This window comes from Podarcis melisellensis (genome assembly GCF_964234715.1).
Source record: "Podarcis melisellensis genome assembly, chromosome: 14".
Lineage (NCBI taxonomy): Eukaryota > Metazoa > Chordata > Lepidosauria > Squamata > Lacertidae > Podarcis > Podarcis melisellensis.
Genome location: NC_138546.1, coordinates 12371651 through 12385517, shown reverse-complemented (window position 1 = coordinate 12385517; position 13867 = coordinate 12371651). Strand labels below are relative to the sequence as shown.

At 45.7% G+C, this 13867-nt stretch overlaps 1 protein-coding gene across 3 annotated transcripts in view; it reads left to right on the top strand.

The window, feature by feature from the left end:
• The first annotated feature begins 3392 nt into the window (after positions 1 to 3392).
• The window catches only part of PRKAR1B (protein kinase cAMP-dependent type I regulatory subunit beta), a 121449-nt gene continuing 110974 nt past the window's right edge, over positions 3393 to 13867 (top strand). The window contains exons 1-2 of one of the 3 annotated variants that reach the window (XM_081889303.1): positions 3393 to 3672; positions 5357 to 5541. In XM_081889303.1, the coding sequence (XP_081745429.1) occupies positions 5365 to 5541 (177 nt within the window). In that variant the 5' untranslated portion in view covers positions 3393 to 3672; positions 5357 to 5364. Of the gene's footprint in view, positions 3717 to 5337; positions 5542 to 13867 lie in introns of all 3 variants that reach the window. The other 2 variants (XM_081889302.1, XM_081889301.1) reach the window with 2 other exon arrangements.

Below are 13867 nucleotides of genomic sequence, written 5' to 3'. Positions count from 1 at the left end.
TTGCTAAGGGAAGGCGGCGGCTAGGCCCGTTGCTAAGGGCCCCGACGCGGCTTCGCGGCCGCCGGCGGGGTTTGTTTACGGCGCCCGGCGACGTGCTTTACGGCAGGGGCCGGAAAGCGAGGACGCGGCTTGGCGTCAAGAGGAGGAGGCGGCGGGCTGCGCGGGCTTGCTAAAGCGGCGCTAAGTAAACTCAATAAGCAAGGATCGCTGCCTGAACTCTTACGCTTTTCTGCTACTCAGTTGCCGCGAAGCAGCTTACCAGAGAACCCTAAAGCAACACAAAAGCAAGGAGTCAATAAATAAAATGCTTTGCAATTCATAATGTTGTCGTCGTTGTTGGCATTTGTCTGTCTCAAGCGACAGTGCACCTCTTGAGGGTGAAGGCAAACTCTGCCAAGCACTTCTGCCATTTCAGCCTGGAAACAGGCTAATTCATTTCTGGTTCCATCCAAGAAGAGCCCAGGGGAGTTCACCCAATGTCAATGGTTACTGAATTCTTGTTGTCTTGAGAGACAATGGAGTGTGCCGCTGGGGGTGAAGCCAAACCTCTGTGTTAACGGCAACAAAGTGACCTTGGGACGCAAGCCTTGGTAGTGTGTCTGGAGGTCCTGGGCTGCCAGACCACAAGACCCTCAGTCTCACTGATGTGGTCCAAAGGAAAGCAGAGCAATACATTTGGCTGTAGGAGTTGCTGGAAGGAGGCGTACAAGGCTCCATGCAAGGTCTTGGGACAGCAAGGCAAGTGTGTGCCTTCGCACAGCGTTTTGTGTGCCCAAGTGGGAGTGTGGTTAACGTGAGCAGCAAGTGGATCCTCAGCATTCTTACTAGCAAAGCAGAGATTCTACTAGCAAATAAAAGGAGAATAGCTTTATATTCAAATGACAGATAAGAAAGCCCTTTCCCTTTACTTTTTCACTCATTCGTTCATGATTTTATTTGCCATTTTCCCACACACGCTGAAAAAATCATACTCAAAGCTGCTTATGACAGAGAAAGCAGGGAAAAGCAGTGCAAAAGCAAGTTCACAATGAAACAAAAGCAAATGTAACAACATACCAAAACATACACACGCGATTTAAGTTCTATAAATATAACAAGATTACATTAACAACATTACTCCACCTGTAAATAGCAAAAATAACAAGGGAGCTGGACGGTTTCCCCTTGGTCCTAAAAATACCCCTTGGTCCTAAAAACAGACCCTCCCCTGCAGCAATTCGCAACAGTGGCGTAGCGTGGGGGTGCAGGGGGGCCCGGGCGCAACATCTGGGGGTTAGGGCTAGGGGGCGCAAATCCACGGGTTAGGGAGCGCAAATCCACGGGTTAGGGAGCGCAAATTACTTGCCTTGCCCCGGGTGCTGACAACCCACGCTACGCCACTGATTTGCAAGGCCTCATAAAGGCAAGGAGTGAGATAGCTGGAAACACCACTCCCATGCTGTTGCTTTCATGTTTACGGTAATTGCCACAACATTAGGGGTGGACATATCAGGACACAGAAAGGGCCAAAAAAGATGGGTTACTCATGATGTTCAGAACCAGCTGCTATTTGCCTCTGCCATCATAGCTAGTGATGATGGGAGCTGTAGTGCAGCAACAGCTGGGAGGGTCACAGGCTCCCCCTCTCTGACTTAAAATATCAGATATGTTGTTTTGATGCATGCTTTGACCATCTTTGTCGGTGAAGCAGAAGGTTGTCATTGTGGTAAGAACCACCTTTTAACCCTAGCTTGGCTTCTGTTATCCATGCCATGATAGCCTCCTGTTTGGATTACTGCAATACATTGAATATGGATGGGTCTACTTCTGAAGAGGGCCCAGAAATTTCATTTCATTCAGAACACAGATGCAAGATTGCCAGCTGAGACAGAGTGGTACAATTTGTTTATATATGTCTATGTATTTTGCAGAACATGTAGACCGCTAAACATCAAAATACCCAAGCAGTGTACAATAAAAAAGTGAAATGACAATGAAATATAAAAAACATAATGAAACAGATTTCAGACATAAGAAATGTGTTCAAATGTGGCCAGGGCAGTGAGATCCTCAGACCATTGCAAAACAGGTGGTGGATGTTTATCCTTCCAGCTCAAAGTAGAAGTCTCAGTAACCATAAAGGCTCACAAAATCTACTTGGTTGTTTTGCCATTAATCCCCATACTACAGGAATGTAATTTAAAACATTTGCAAATTTCAAGGATTTTGCCAATAAAAAAACCAACCTGGATAACTTCAGACTAAAAAGAAAATGCCACTGGGCATGCTCTCATTATATGCTTCAGTGAGATATTTCTAGCATTACACCTCCAGTATCTTTCTGTATTACACAGTGCCTTCCAGTAAAAATATTGTGCAGGCCAGTATACATTAAACAACAGTTTTTGCTGGATCAATGGCAAATTTAAGTCATAAAAATGCATCCCTGTCACCCCTCTTTTCTTCATTTTGGCAGCTTGGTTTTGGGAGAAGGAGAACTGTCGCTACCATTAAACAACAGGGAGTTAGAAATCCCTGGTCATCTGCTACAAATCACGTCCCTGCTGCATAGCTGTCAACGTTTCCCTGTTTTTAAGGCAAATTCCCTTATTCCGAATAGGATTCCTCGCAAGAAAAGGGAAAAGTTGACAGATATACCCTGGTGTAAGCTGTCGCCTGAACCCTTTTAACTCATGACGCCAAGAACTGAACCTGGGACCTTCTGCATGAAAAGCCTATGTTCTACCACTGAGCTATGGTCCTTCATGTATGGGAAGTGTATTATAGTGCACAATCTGTTCACAGCCTGACCTAGGATGAGTCACAGCAGCAGCACTGCCACCATACAATTGTACAGTGAAATAAAAAAAAATAGTCCCTAAATGTATGCTTCAGCTACAGGTGGATACCAGGTCTGAAAAGACAGACAGAGGCCAACAAAAGTCAAAGTCCAGGGGGTCATGCTGTCTATCGTTTTCCTCTTCTTTAGGCTCAGGGTTTCCCCTTTCAGAACCTGGGAGGTAGGGGAAGAGGGTGGGGAGCAAAACTAGATTTAGTGTGTTTTGCCTGCCATTGGCTCTAGCTACATCAGCCATCAGCTCTGTCTCCAGCCGCTGCTGGGCTCACTGCCTTCTGCCCTACTCGTCTCAACAGGCACTAAATCCTTGCTTCTTTAAGCCATCACCCCAGATGCTTGCCTCTCCATCGTGCCCCAGTTCTCCCCTACCTGTTCCATTTTGGGTGAGTTTAAAATAACAGCAGCAACATCATCATCCCCAAGCAAGTGACTGGACTAACATAGCCACAAGCATCGCACAGGGCCTGGAGCATGTTCCTTCCTAGCCTGTGTGTGTGTCTGTGTGTGTTTTTCTCTCCATGCAGGAGGGAGGCTGAACTTGCCTATGACTGACAGCCAGCTGGGACTTCCTGTGTGTGTGGGTTTGCTGCTGCTAGCGCAACAGAGCCTTAACGCTTTGTGTGCAAGGGGAATAAGAAAAGGGGGGGGGGATCAAAACACAGGCAGGCAGACAAATCTGGGGGTGGATAAGTAGCGGGGATCTCTTTTGCCGGGGCTTTTCTGAAAGCACACGGAGGAGGGGAAAGGGGGATTCACGAGCAGCCAGCCAGCCAGCCGCTGGAGGAGGAAGAGGAGGAGGCTGCACTGCGGAATAACGGGAGCTAAAAGAGGAAGAGGTTTGTAGCTGCCGCTGCTGCTTGTCGCTGATCCAGCAACTCAGGTATTTAGCTATGGTCCCCTCTGGCATTGCACGCGCAGCCTGCTCTTGTCCCCCTAGCGCTATGGAGAGGGGATCTCTGATCTCTCCCCCCCCCCACTCACCCTCCTCTCTCTCCATCCCTCCTTCCTCCCTTGCTTGCTTTTGGCAGCTGTTCCCCCAGCAACAATGGCTGAGAGAATTAATTCAGCACAAAGGGCTGTTGCTGATGGAGACGGTGGAAGAGGGAGGGGAGAAGAGCATGAAGGATACCCCTCCTTCTCCATCGAGAGCGAGAAAGAGGGAGAGAGACTGCGATGGTGCTTTGTTGGGGTAATATAAGGAGGCATTGGGAATGCTTGGGGAGACAGCCTTTCCCCATGTATACGTAAATCAAACCCCATCAAGGGATGAGGATGTTGGCTGACTGCAACCCTCAGTCTGAATCACTCACAGTGTTAAGAGATGTTGCTCTTTTGGGAAGGATGCACAAGGAAGGGGAGGAGGTTCCCCTCGCTGCGCAGCTCTTAAGGCGGTGCAATTTTATTTCTTTGTTGCTCCATTTTTCGGTTTTCTCCCAAATTTTAATCTTCTTCCAGTGATTTGAGATTCAGTTTGACAAGAGATTGGACCTGCCATTCCTCCTCTCTTAGAAGTCTTGTGGGGATCACCTTCCAAAAATATGTGATGTCAGGTCCTCCGCCAATGGGGGATCCGTGCATGCAGAACACATCCAAATCTTGGACCTACGCTTACCTAAAGAGAGGGAAATGCAATCAGTGACTGACACCGCACAGTCCGCTCTCTTGTTTGCACATCCCGATCAATCTCAGTTGCAGTTCGAACACGTGTCCTTTTATTTTGGATGAGCTTGGCGTCTGAAATGCATTGACTGGAGGAATGGGTCATTCACCCTCTTGCTTGCTTTAATGAAAGAGGAGTGCTGGTTTCTTGTCTTTCACTAACAAATATTGTTTCCTTGAGATATTGTTCTGCACTAATATCTAGAACCATAAATATACACATAAAAAGGTGTGGAGGTGCTATTTTCTGTACCACATTTGCTGGGGAATGAACTGAACAGTTCAGAATTTGACAAGGAATAGTATGCAATGGTTTCTTTGGAATTTGCAGAGAGAGGAAAGGAAATAGCATTGGGGTGTTCTGTATGCCAAAAGGCTAAGCCACCAACTCACCAGGTCCATTAGATAAAGATCAGTTTCCCAAAAACCAGTGTCTAACAATTATTATGAAAAAAAATTTAATAGCAAACCAATCTAGTGCAGGCAGAGCTAGGATATTTTTTGCTCCATGATGCAGAAGGGGCAGAAGATTATGTAGAAAGATCATTTTCACTTTTTTTTTGGCGGGGGGGGGGGGGGTAAACTTCTAATGAAGAGCCTACGACTTATAACACACTGAACATTTAAGGACTGCTACATTGTAGGTTTGCTATTCAAGTCTTTTGGGTGAGAACATGCAATGTATATTCTATGTTGCTGGCAGATGATTTGATAGGACTGAGATACTGAAAGTTACTTTTTGCCCAGTATTTGAAAACTTGATTTCTGTCCAGTTTTGTACACCTGAAGACTTTGGAGAATGGCTTACGCTTCTTTAAACACCATGCCGTTTTCTCACCTAGGTTTGTTGTCTGTTTACAGTCACAAAGATGGCTGCTTCGTCCTCTTGCAATGTGGAAGACGACGAGAGCCTGAAGGGATGTGAACGCTACGTTCAGAAGCATAACATCCAGCAGATTCTGAAAGAGTGCATTGTCAACCTCTGCATAGCAAAACCTGACCGGCCGATGAAGTTCTTGCGAGAACATTTTGAGAAACTGGAGAAGGTCAGTGATTGTTGAATATGCACAGGGGCAAAGGGCACAAATGTAACAGCAGGGCAAAATCAAAGATACTTCCAGTATTTAGGAAGCTGCTTCTTATTGACTGAGACCCTTGGTCTTCCTAGCTCTGTGATGTTTACATCATGGGAAGGTGTGAGGTGGTGGTGTTGTGGGCCTGAACTACAGGTCTTTCCTAGCAACCTCTATACATCCTGTTTGGTGTTAGGGGAGAAATTCTATTCATTTTAAGGTGAAACTACCTATTCTACACTTTCTAAGTCAGTATATGAACCAGAACAAAGCCATCTTTTGAAATTTGCATTTCTCCAAATTTTTCAGTGCAGTTTTCTGGCCAAGTAATGTGCACAAGAATGCAAATGGTGGGAGTAAAGTGTGCATAGAAAGGCATATATTCGTGAAAGTAACATGCAGAATGCATTACATTTGTTGAAATTGCTTGCAAAAACATATTTGGTTGCGCACCAAAAGGTGTGTATTAGGGGAAATTTCACAACGGCACTGATGAATTTCCACGAGAGGGAAAAAGGAATTCACAAACGGATGTGGAGATCTGGAGAACTGAAGCATGAGGAAATGAGAAACTGAAATGGACAGATTCGCCTATCCCTAATTCCTGCCCCTTCCTGCTTTTTATAAGCAAAGGGAAATCTTTGCTTACAGGCCGCTTGGCCGCTTTATAGTTTGTAGTGCTGAAACCTCAGCCAACCAGCACCCTGATTTCCCAGAGGAATCTTTACATATAAATCAGAATATGCAAATTTCATGCCGAGTTATGTCCTTTGCTGTGCCCGATGCCAAGGGCTCCCACAAGTGGGGCAATCACTGAGCCTTGTGCGTACATCTACTGTGCAACGGTGTAAAACACCATTCATAGATGGTTCTAAGCTTTAGGTAGCACAGTCACAACATTATGATACAGTCATACCTCGGGATAAATACGCTTCAGGATGAATATTTTTGGGTTGCACTCTGTGGCAACCCGGAAGTAACGGAGTGCGTTATTTCCGGGTTTTGCCACGCGCGCATGTGCAGACGCTCAAAATGACGTCATGTGCATGCGCGGAAGTGCAGAAACGTGACCCGCGGATGCGCAGACGCACGGACATGGGTAACGTTCACATCGGGATGTGAACGGGGCTCCGGAACAGATCCCGTTCACATCCTGAGGTACCACAGTGGTACCTTGGGTAAAGTACTTAATTCGTTCCGGAGGTCCGTTCTTAACCTAAAACTGTTCTTAACCTCTGCTGCTGCACGATTTCTGTTCTCATCCTGAAGCAAAGTTCTGAACCCAAATTACTATTTCTGGGTTAGCGGAGTCTGTAACCTGAAGCGTATGTAACCTGAGGTGTATGTAATCTGAGGTACCACTGTATAAGCCTCTAAGTTAATGGGGATCAGGGATACCCACAGCTTTCGGGCTCATGTCCTGGAAACCGGGAAATGTCAGCAGACTCTCTGCTGGATGCAAGAATGGGATTGTCCTCTCTGGATTCTCTGTTTGTCCAGACCTTGGGACATGCTGCTGAGGAGCCTGGTGTGGGGGAGATAAAACTGTAGCAATCTGAAAGCAACCAGCCAACCTCCAGCATTCGAAATGATAGAGAGTTTATTTTGGTAAAGAACAGTGATTAAAGAAGGGGAACAGAGATAAGCAGAGTACAAGATAAAATAAAACGTAAACTTAGATCTAGCTAGCCTAACACTTTCAGCAAACAACAGCGTTCAACTTGCAAGACTGGCATAAGCAGGAATGGTCAAGATTTTTATTCATTGTTTATATGTAATATTTCTTGCCTGCCCTTCACCGTTAAGGTCCCAGGTTGTGTTGCTACAGTATAAAATACAGTTATAAACACAGATAAAACAGTTACAGGTATTTTAAAAAAGCCAAGAAAAAGCATTCAAAAACTGAACAGTATACATCCAGCAAATGAGGAGGGTCCCACTAAGCAAAATACTCACCAGAGACCAAGGTAAAGAGGTATCTTTGTGGTAGACAGCAAAAGGGAGATGCAAATGAGCCTTTGTGAGGAAGGAGTGCCACAATTTAGGGTCTGCCACAGGTAATGCCCACTCCCAGACCAGCTTTCCCCACACTTCTGAGCATGGGCGTAGCCAGGATTTATTTGAGTGGGGGCAAGCTTTGTGTTTTTTGGGGGGCAGAACAGAGTTATCTGTGATGCAATTGGTCAGCTCGTTAAGCATTTTTATTTATTTGATTGGGAGGGTAGCTGCACACCCTGGCTATGCCAATGCTTCTGAGGCTGGTGGAAGTATCCTGCAGACCTTCTTCATGCCTGAAGACCAGCAGAGGAGGCCCTCTTGGGAGTTCCACCACCCTCAGAAGTTCAGGGGGGCTCAGGAGAGGGCATTCTTTGTGGCAACTATTAGCTAGCAGAACTCTCTCCCCAGAGAGGTGTGTCTGGCACCTTTCTTGTATAGTTTCCCACCACATGCTGAAGATACATATTTTTACCCTGGCCTTTGACCCTTGAGATATGTCTTTTCAGCACCTACCCCATTTCTGTGACTGGAATTTGTTTTAACTGTTTTTTAATTATTGGATTTTTAATTGCTGTAATCTGCCTTGGGACCTTATGGTGAAGGATGGGTAAGGAACAACAACAATTTCAGAGAGCCACTGTGGTGGTTTAGTGGATAGAGTGTAGGACTAGGACATGGGACAAGAGGGTTCAAATCCCCACTCAGCTATGAAGTTCACCAGGTGACCTCAGGACAGTCACTTTCTCTCAGCCTAACCTACCTCACAGGGTTGCTCTAGTGCTTAAGGGGGGGGGGACCATTTACGCCACCTTGATCTCCTTGGAGGAAAAGGTGGGATATTGTTATTATTCATAATAATGAGAATCATACCAAATGAGTCTCCTTTGCTGATCTTAACGCGCAAGAGGGCCTGTGGGGATGAAGGTGGTCTTTCAGATATTTGGGGCCTAAGTTGTTCTGGTGAAGACGAAAACAAGTTAAAATCACCTCATGTACACTTGGGTGCAGAGGGGTCGGTAAGAGAAGCCCAACTCTTAGAGAGAGGACTGTGGGGCAGCCTGAGGCAGACCAAGTGCACAGGAAACCTTCTGAGATGCTTGCTAGGCTCGGAGGTGATAATTGCTTTACTTAGGGAATGAAAGAAGAGAAAATCAGAAGGATCATCTCTTGTGTTCCTGTTGAGCAGAGTTAACTAAAGAATGAACTATCATGTTTTGGGAGGGGGGGAGCAGTTGCTTGAGATGTGTGCATCCCAGGCATCCCCAACCTTTGGCCCTCTAGATGTTTTGGAGTACAATTTCCCATCATCCCTGACCACTGGTCCTGTTAGCTAGGGATCATGGGAGTTGTAGGCCAAAACATCAGGAGGGTCGCAGGTTGGGGGTGCCTGGTCTATCCAGTCTTTCAATGATGAAGTCTTTCAAATAAGCAAAGATGCAGAAGGAGAGGTGAGATTTTGTGCAGGCCCTTTTGACACCTGAATCTGAATCTTGCTTTGATAACTCTGTGACGCTTTAATTGCAAGGCCTTTGGAAGAGGATTAGACAAATTCACAGAGGGCAAGGCTATCAATGGTGCTGTAACGCTGAGCTCCTGCACCTGTTGCATTGTCATATATGCCAAAGAACACAGGACAGATCCCGAGATGTGCAGTTTGGCTTATATTACTGACCTAGACAAGATCATTGTTTGCTGTTTTATTCAATTTATGCTGTGCTTTTCAACTGAGGTTGATTTCCAAACCAAGAAGATCTTTAATAAAAATACAATAAAAAAGACCTGAGGTTGATTTCCAAGAGGAATTACAATTAAAATTGGTATGCGTGTATGTAGAAATGATCAGTCATATCAGTTTCAGTTCTTAGTTTCAAGTCTGAAATTTAGTTCTCCACATTTCTGCAGCAATTTGCATTTTTCTTTTTAAAATCTGTTAACATTTGAGTGCAAAATTATTCTTAATAAACATATTTTTGTATGCGGTTTCAACTAATGTACATATTCTGGCAGGCAACTTGCCATAACATAATGCATTTCTGTATGTTATTTTTCAACAATAGTTTCATTGTGTGAGAGAGAGCTCAGTCAGTAGAGCATGTCGTGGGTTTGAGCCCTACGTTGGGCAAAAATATCCCACATTGCAGGGGGTTGGGCCAGATGACCCTTAGGGTCCCTTCCAACATTACAATTCTGTGATCCCGTGTCTTGTGGGAGAGGTACATGTTCTATAACAATTTTATGCACATTTTCCCCAATATATGTATTTTTTTTAAAAAAACAACAACATTGTTTGTTTGGAACACTGTACCACAACATTTGCAGAAGCTGAATTTTGAAGGATGGCTGTTTTTCACTACTTGTATTGTTTCAGAAAGTGCAAATTAAGTCGTTTTGCCTTTAAATGTGCACTGAGCCACTGTTCTTTGCCCATCCCTCTGTGTGTGGCATTCTCCTCTGGCTCCTGGCCGTTGATGATTCAGTCCAGGCTCTTTGCTGGGGTGTGGGGAGAGCAGAAGGAGCTGGTCGTCCCTGTTGGAATTCCTGCCCGTCTTGAGGTATGTGCCTATCTGTTCAGGCACCGGCTGAATTCCTTAGACCTCCCTCCGGCGACTCCCGGCAGGATAAAACATACGCGAGGCCCGTTCCGGCGATTTTCCTCAGGCTGTGAGGAAAACACACCAACTGCTCCTCTCTCCCCTTTGGTGTCCCCATCTTTTATTCCTGTCTTTTACTTCAGTACAGAGAAAACATGTCTGCACTCATCAGCAGTTAGAATAAACTCCACCCATGTCCTTCCAGCACAGGTCATATGACAAACCCACTGAGCTAACATCCGGTGCTCAGTACAGAATGGACTGCCCCTTTGTTCCCATGGCAACAGTCACAAACTTCCTGTTTGGCTTTCCAGCCACAAGCAGCAGTCTTGGCTGCTATAGCCTTTGCTTGCTGCCGCATTGCTGCTTTAGAATAACATACTCCCCCTAAAGTATCAATGCGTGCTGCGAGCAAAGCTTCATCCAGAGAAGAAAACAAACAGTTGTTATACTTATAACATTCCCCTGTTGTTTCAGTTCCACCCTTGGAACTACCCGCCACTGGTTTCACCAATGTACCTCTCTGGCTGTGTGACTTCCAAGGAATGAGTGCATCTGCATTACCTTGGTTAACAACTCTCTGTTGTGCCTTTGTCTCTGACTCAGACACAGCTTCAATTTGACCTTGGTCGTTTACAACAGCAACAGCTAAGTTAGCAAACTCTTGTGAATACCTCTTGGGTGGTACACCCTTCGTTGCTCTCTCAGACCTACGTAAGAGGTGCTGCTCTTCTTTGATTTCTGGTTCAGCCTCTGGACTCTCTGGAGAACCAGTACTAAGCTTAATCAGTGGTTCATCCTCCTCTTCTGAGGATCTAGACATTTTGTGAGATTTCCTCTCAATGACTGTGACAACTGAGCTGTCTGAGCTATCGCTGTCATCATCAGTACCACTGAACTCAATAAGATCAAACTCATCATCATCATCATCAGAATCATCATCACCTGTGGGAAATGTTGGAACAATCACTTTCTCCTGTTCAGGAGCACTCTCTAGAAATTTTGTGAGAATCACTTGACCAGATTCAGACAAAATTACTCTGTAGAGACCCTTTTCATAACCCACAAAAATGCCTCTGGCATTCTTTACTCCACCTGGAGCTTCTGTTCTCACATGAGACCCAAAAACCTTGAAATGGGCAACAGAAGGTTTTCTGTGGAACAGTTTCTCAAAAGGAGAACTTCCCAACTCTTTTGAAAACTTTCTCAACCACGTGTAACAATATGACATTAGCGATTCAGCCCAGTACTCATGTGGCAGATGTGAACTTAGCAATTGCGCATGCATTCCCTTTTGCAATTCTTTGTTCACCCTACTACAGACACATTTGTTCCAAGCTTCTCCGGAACTAGCAATTTTGTGTCTTATCCCTTTCTTCTTCAGGAACCTCTGGAACTCCTGTAAAAGAAAAATTGGCTTCTCATCTGTGCAAAGACAACCTATGTCAGCATCATGCATATTTTTAACCTTGTCACAAAACTCTTTAAACCTTTCTAAGGCTTCTTTCGGTCTCTCCAAAAGATAAATCCAGACAAAACCTGTGAAAGAATCAACACATATTAGGTAATACTTTGCATTGCCTCTAGATGGTGCAAAAGGACCAATCACATCAGCATACACCCGCTGAAATGCCTTGTCGACCCTCGAGGTGACCTGCTTGGTGTTCTTCTTGGCTACACCTGCAAAAGAAATCATGTTAGAATCACAAGAATTACATTTCATGTAATCACTTTGATCAAAAGTCAACAAATACAGTCCATCTTTCTCTTGGCAGAAAGATACAACTCTCCATCTTTGTAGATCTTGCAGTTCTGATCATCATAGGACAGTTTTAGTCCCTTCTTGGCAATCTGCGAAACGCTGAGCAGATTGAACTTCAACTCTGGAACCAAATAAACATTGCTTATAGTCAAGTTCAGACTTTTAAGATACACAGTTCCAATTCCGGTCGCTTCCAGCTTTTGACCGTTGGCTAGTTGCACAGCGAAGCTTTGCTTCTTAAACGTAGAAAATAGTCCTCTGTGTCGACACATATGCTGCGTGCATCCGGTGTCTAGGATAAAGAAATTCCCCGCTTCTGGTGTGGCTTTTAGCGACATCAAAGCTTTTGCAGTCTTTGCCTTTGGCTTGGTGTGACCTTTGTCTGACGCCTCAGACTTTGTGGAGCTCGCCTTAGCTCCTCTGTTCTTATGTGGCTTCTTGCAGTACCGCTGAAGATGCCCAGTCTGGTCACAATTGTAGCATCGGACGAGGTTCAAAGCTACAGTGTTTCCTCCAGTAGCAACAGCAGTAGGGGCGTTAGAACTCCGTTCTCGGCTCCCCTTGTCCTTCACTTCCAGGGCGGCAAGTCTGTCATGTTCATTCAGCACGACGGCAAAGACCCTCTCCGAAGTGAGATCCGCTGCTGGGAGAGACCCCAGCTGACTGGCAACTGTTTTGTAAGTCCGATTCAGGCTGTTGATCACCATGAAGCAAAACACTTCCTCCTGCAGACGGAAATTGCGTTCCACCATCTGTTGACGCAGAAATTTCATTTCCGTCAGGTGCGCTTGAACATCTCCATCAGGCGCAAGCCTCAGGTTGGTCAGCTTCTCAAAATACAGCAACGCTGAAGAACCTGCATCTCTCTGATGTGTCCTTCTCAGCGTTTCCCAAACATCTTTCGCGTGGAGTAAATCTTGTACGTGGATCAGCTGCGAATCTGACACGCACAGAATTATGGCAGTTCTGGCCTTCACATCCTGTGACTCCCAAGCACGCGTTGGTGCTGCTGGAATGGGGTTCTCAATCACCCCAAACAGTCTCTGATTCTGCAGCAGGGCCTTCATCTTAATAGACCAAGATGCATAATTGTCACTGGTCAGAAGGGGCGGAGAAGGCAAAGCTCCCTTCTTTGCATCCATCTTGAGTCCTTGCATTGACTCTCAAACACAAGCCTCTAAAATCCAATAGCTGGCTTGTTTACACTCTGTGCCACCTGGCAGCTCTGAACGCTAGCTGCGTTGGAAATTTCCAAGAGCTCTTCAGACTGTGCAGTCAAAACATTCCATTTTAACTTTCACTTCTCCTCTCTGAGGCATGGCCTTCACTGAAGGGCGTCGCTTAGCAACAGTGCATTCCATCCCTTGGACAGGATTAACCACAGGAATGTTTGGAATGCGGTTTCTCTTTTGACTGGAGCTGTGTTCCCAAACGTTCCTCCCTGCGAAGCAGAGGATAACTCAATCTGCATCCACTCTTCTAAGCCCGAAAATCTCATACCTGGGCTCCGTTGCTTGGCTTTCAGATTCGTCTGGTCAGCTTCTGGCTGCAGAGAATCAGCCTTCTCACCTCAGGCTTCCATGGAGGCCACTCCTTGATGCAGAGGTCGATGAAAACAGAAACCATCCTCTGCTACCACTGTTGGAATTCCTGCCCGTCTTGAGGTATGTGCCTATCTGTTCAGGCACCGGCTGAATTCCTTAGACCTCCCTCCGGCGACTCCCGGCAGGATAAAACATACGCGAGGTCCGTTCCGGCGATTTTCCTCAGGCTGTGAGGAAAACACACCAACTGCTCCTCTCTCCCCTTTGGTGTCCCCAGGGAGGGGAAAAGAAGCAGACAGAAATCTATTTACATCTTTTATTCCTGTCTTTTACTTCAGTACAGAGAAAACATGTCTGCACTCATCAGCAGTTAGAATAAACTCCACCCATGTCCTTCCAGCACA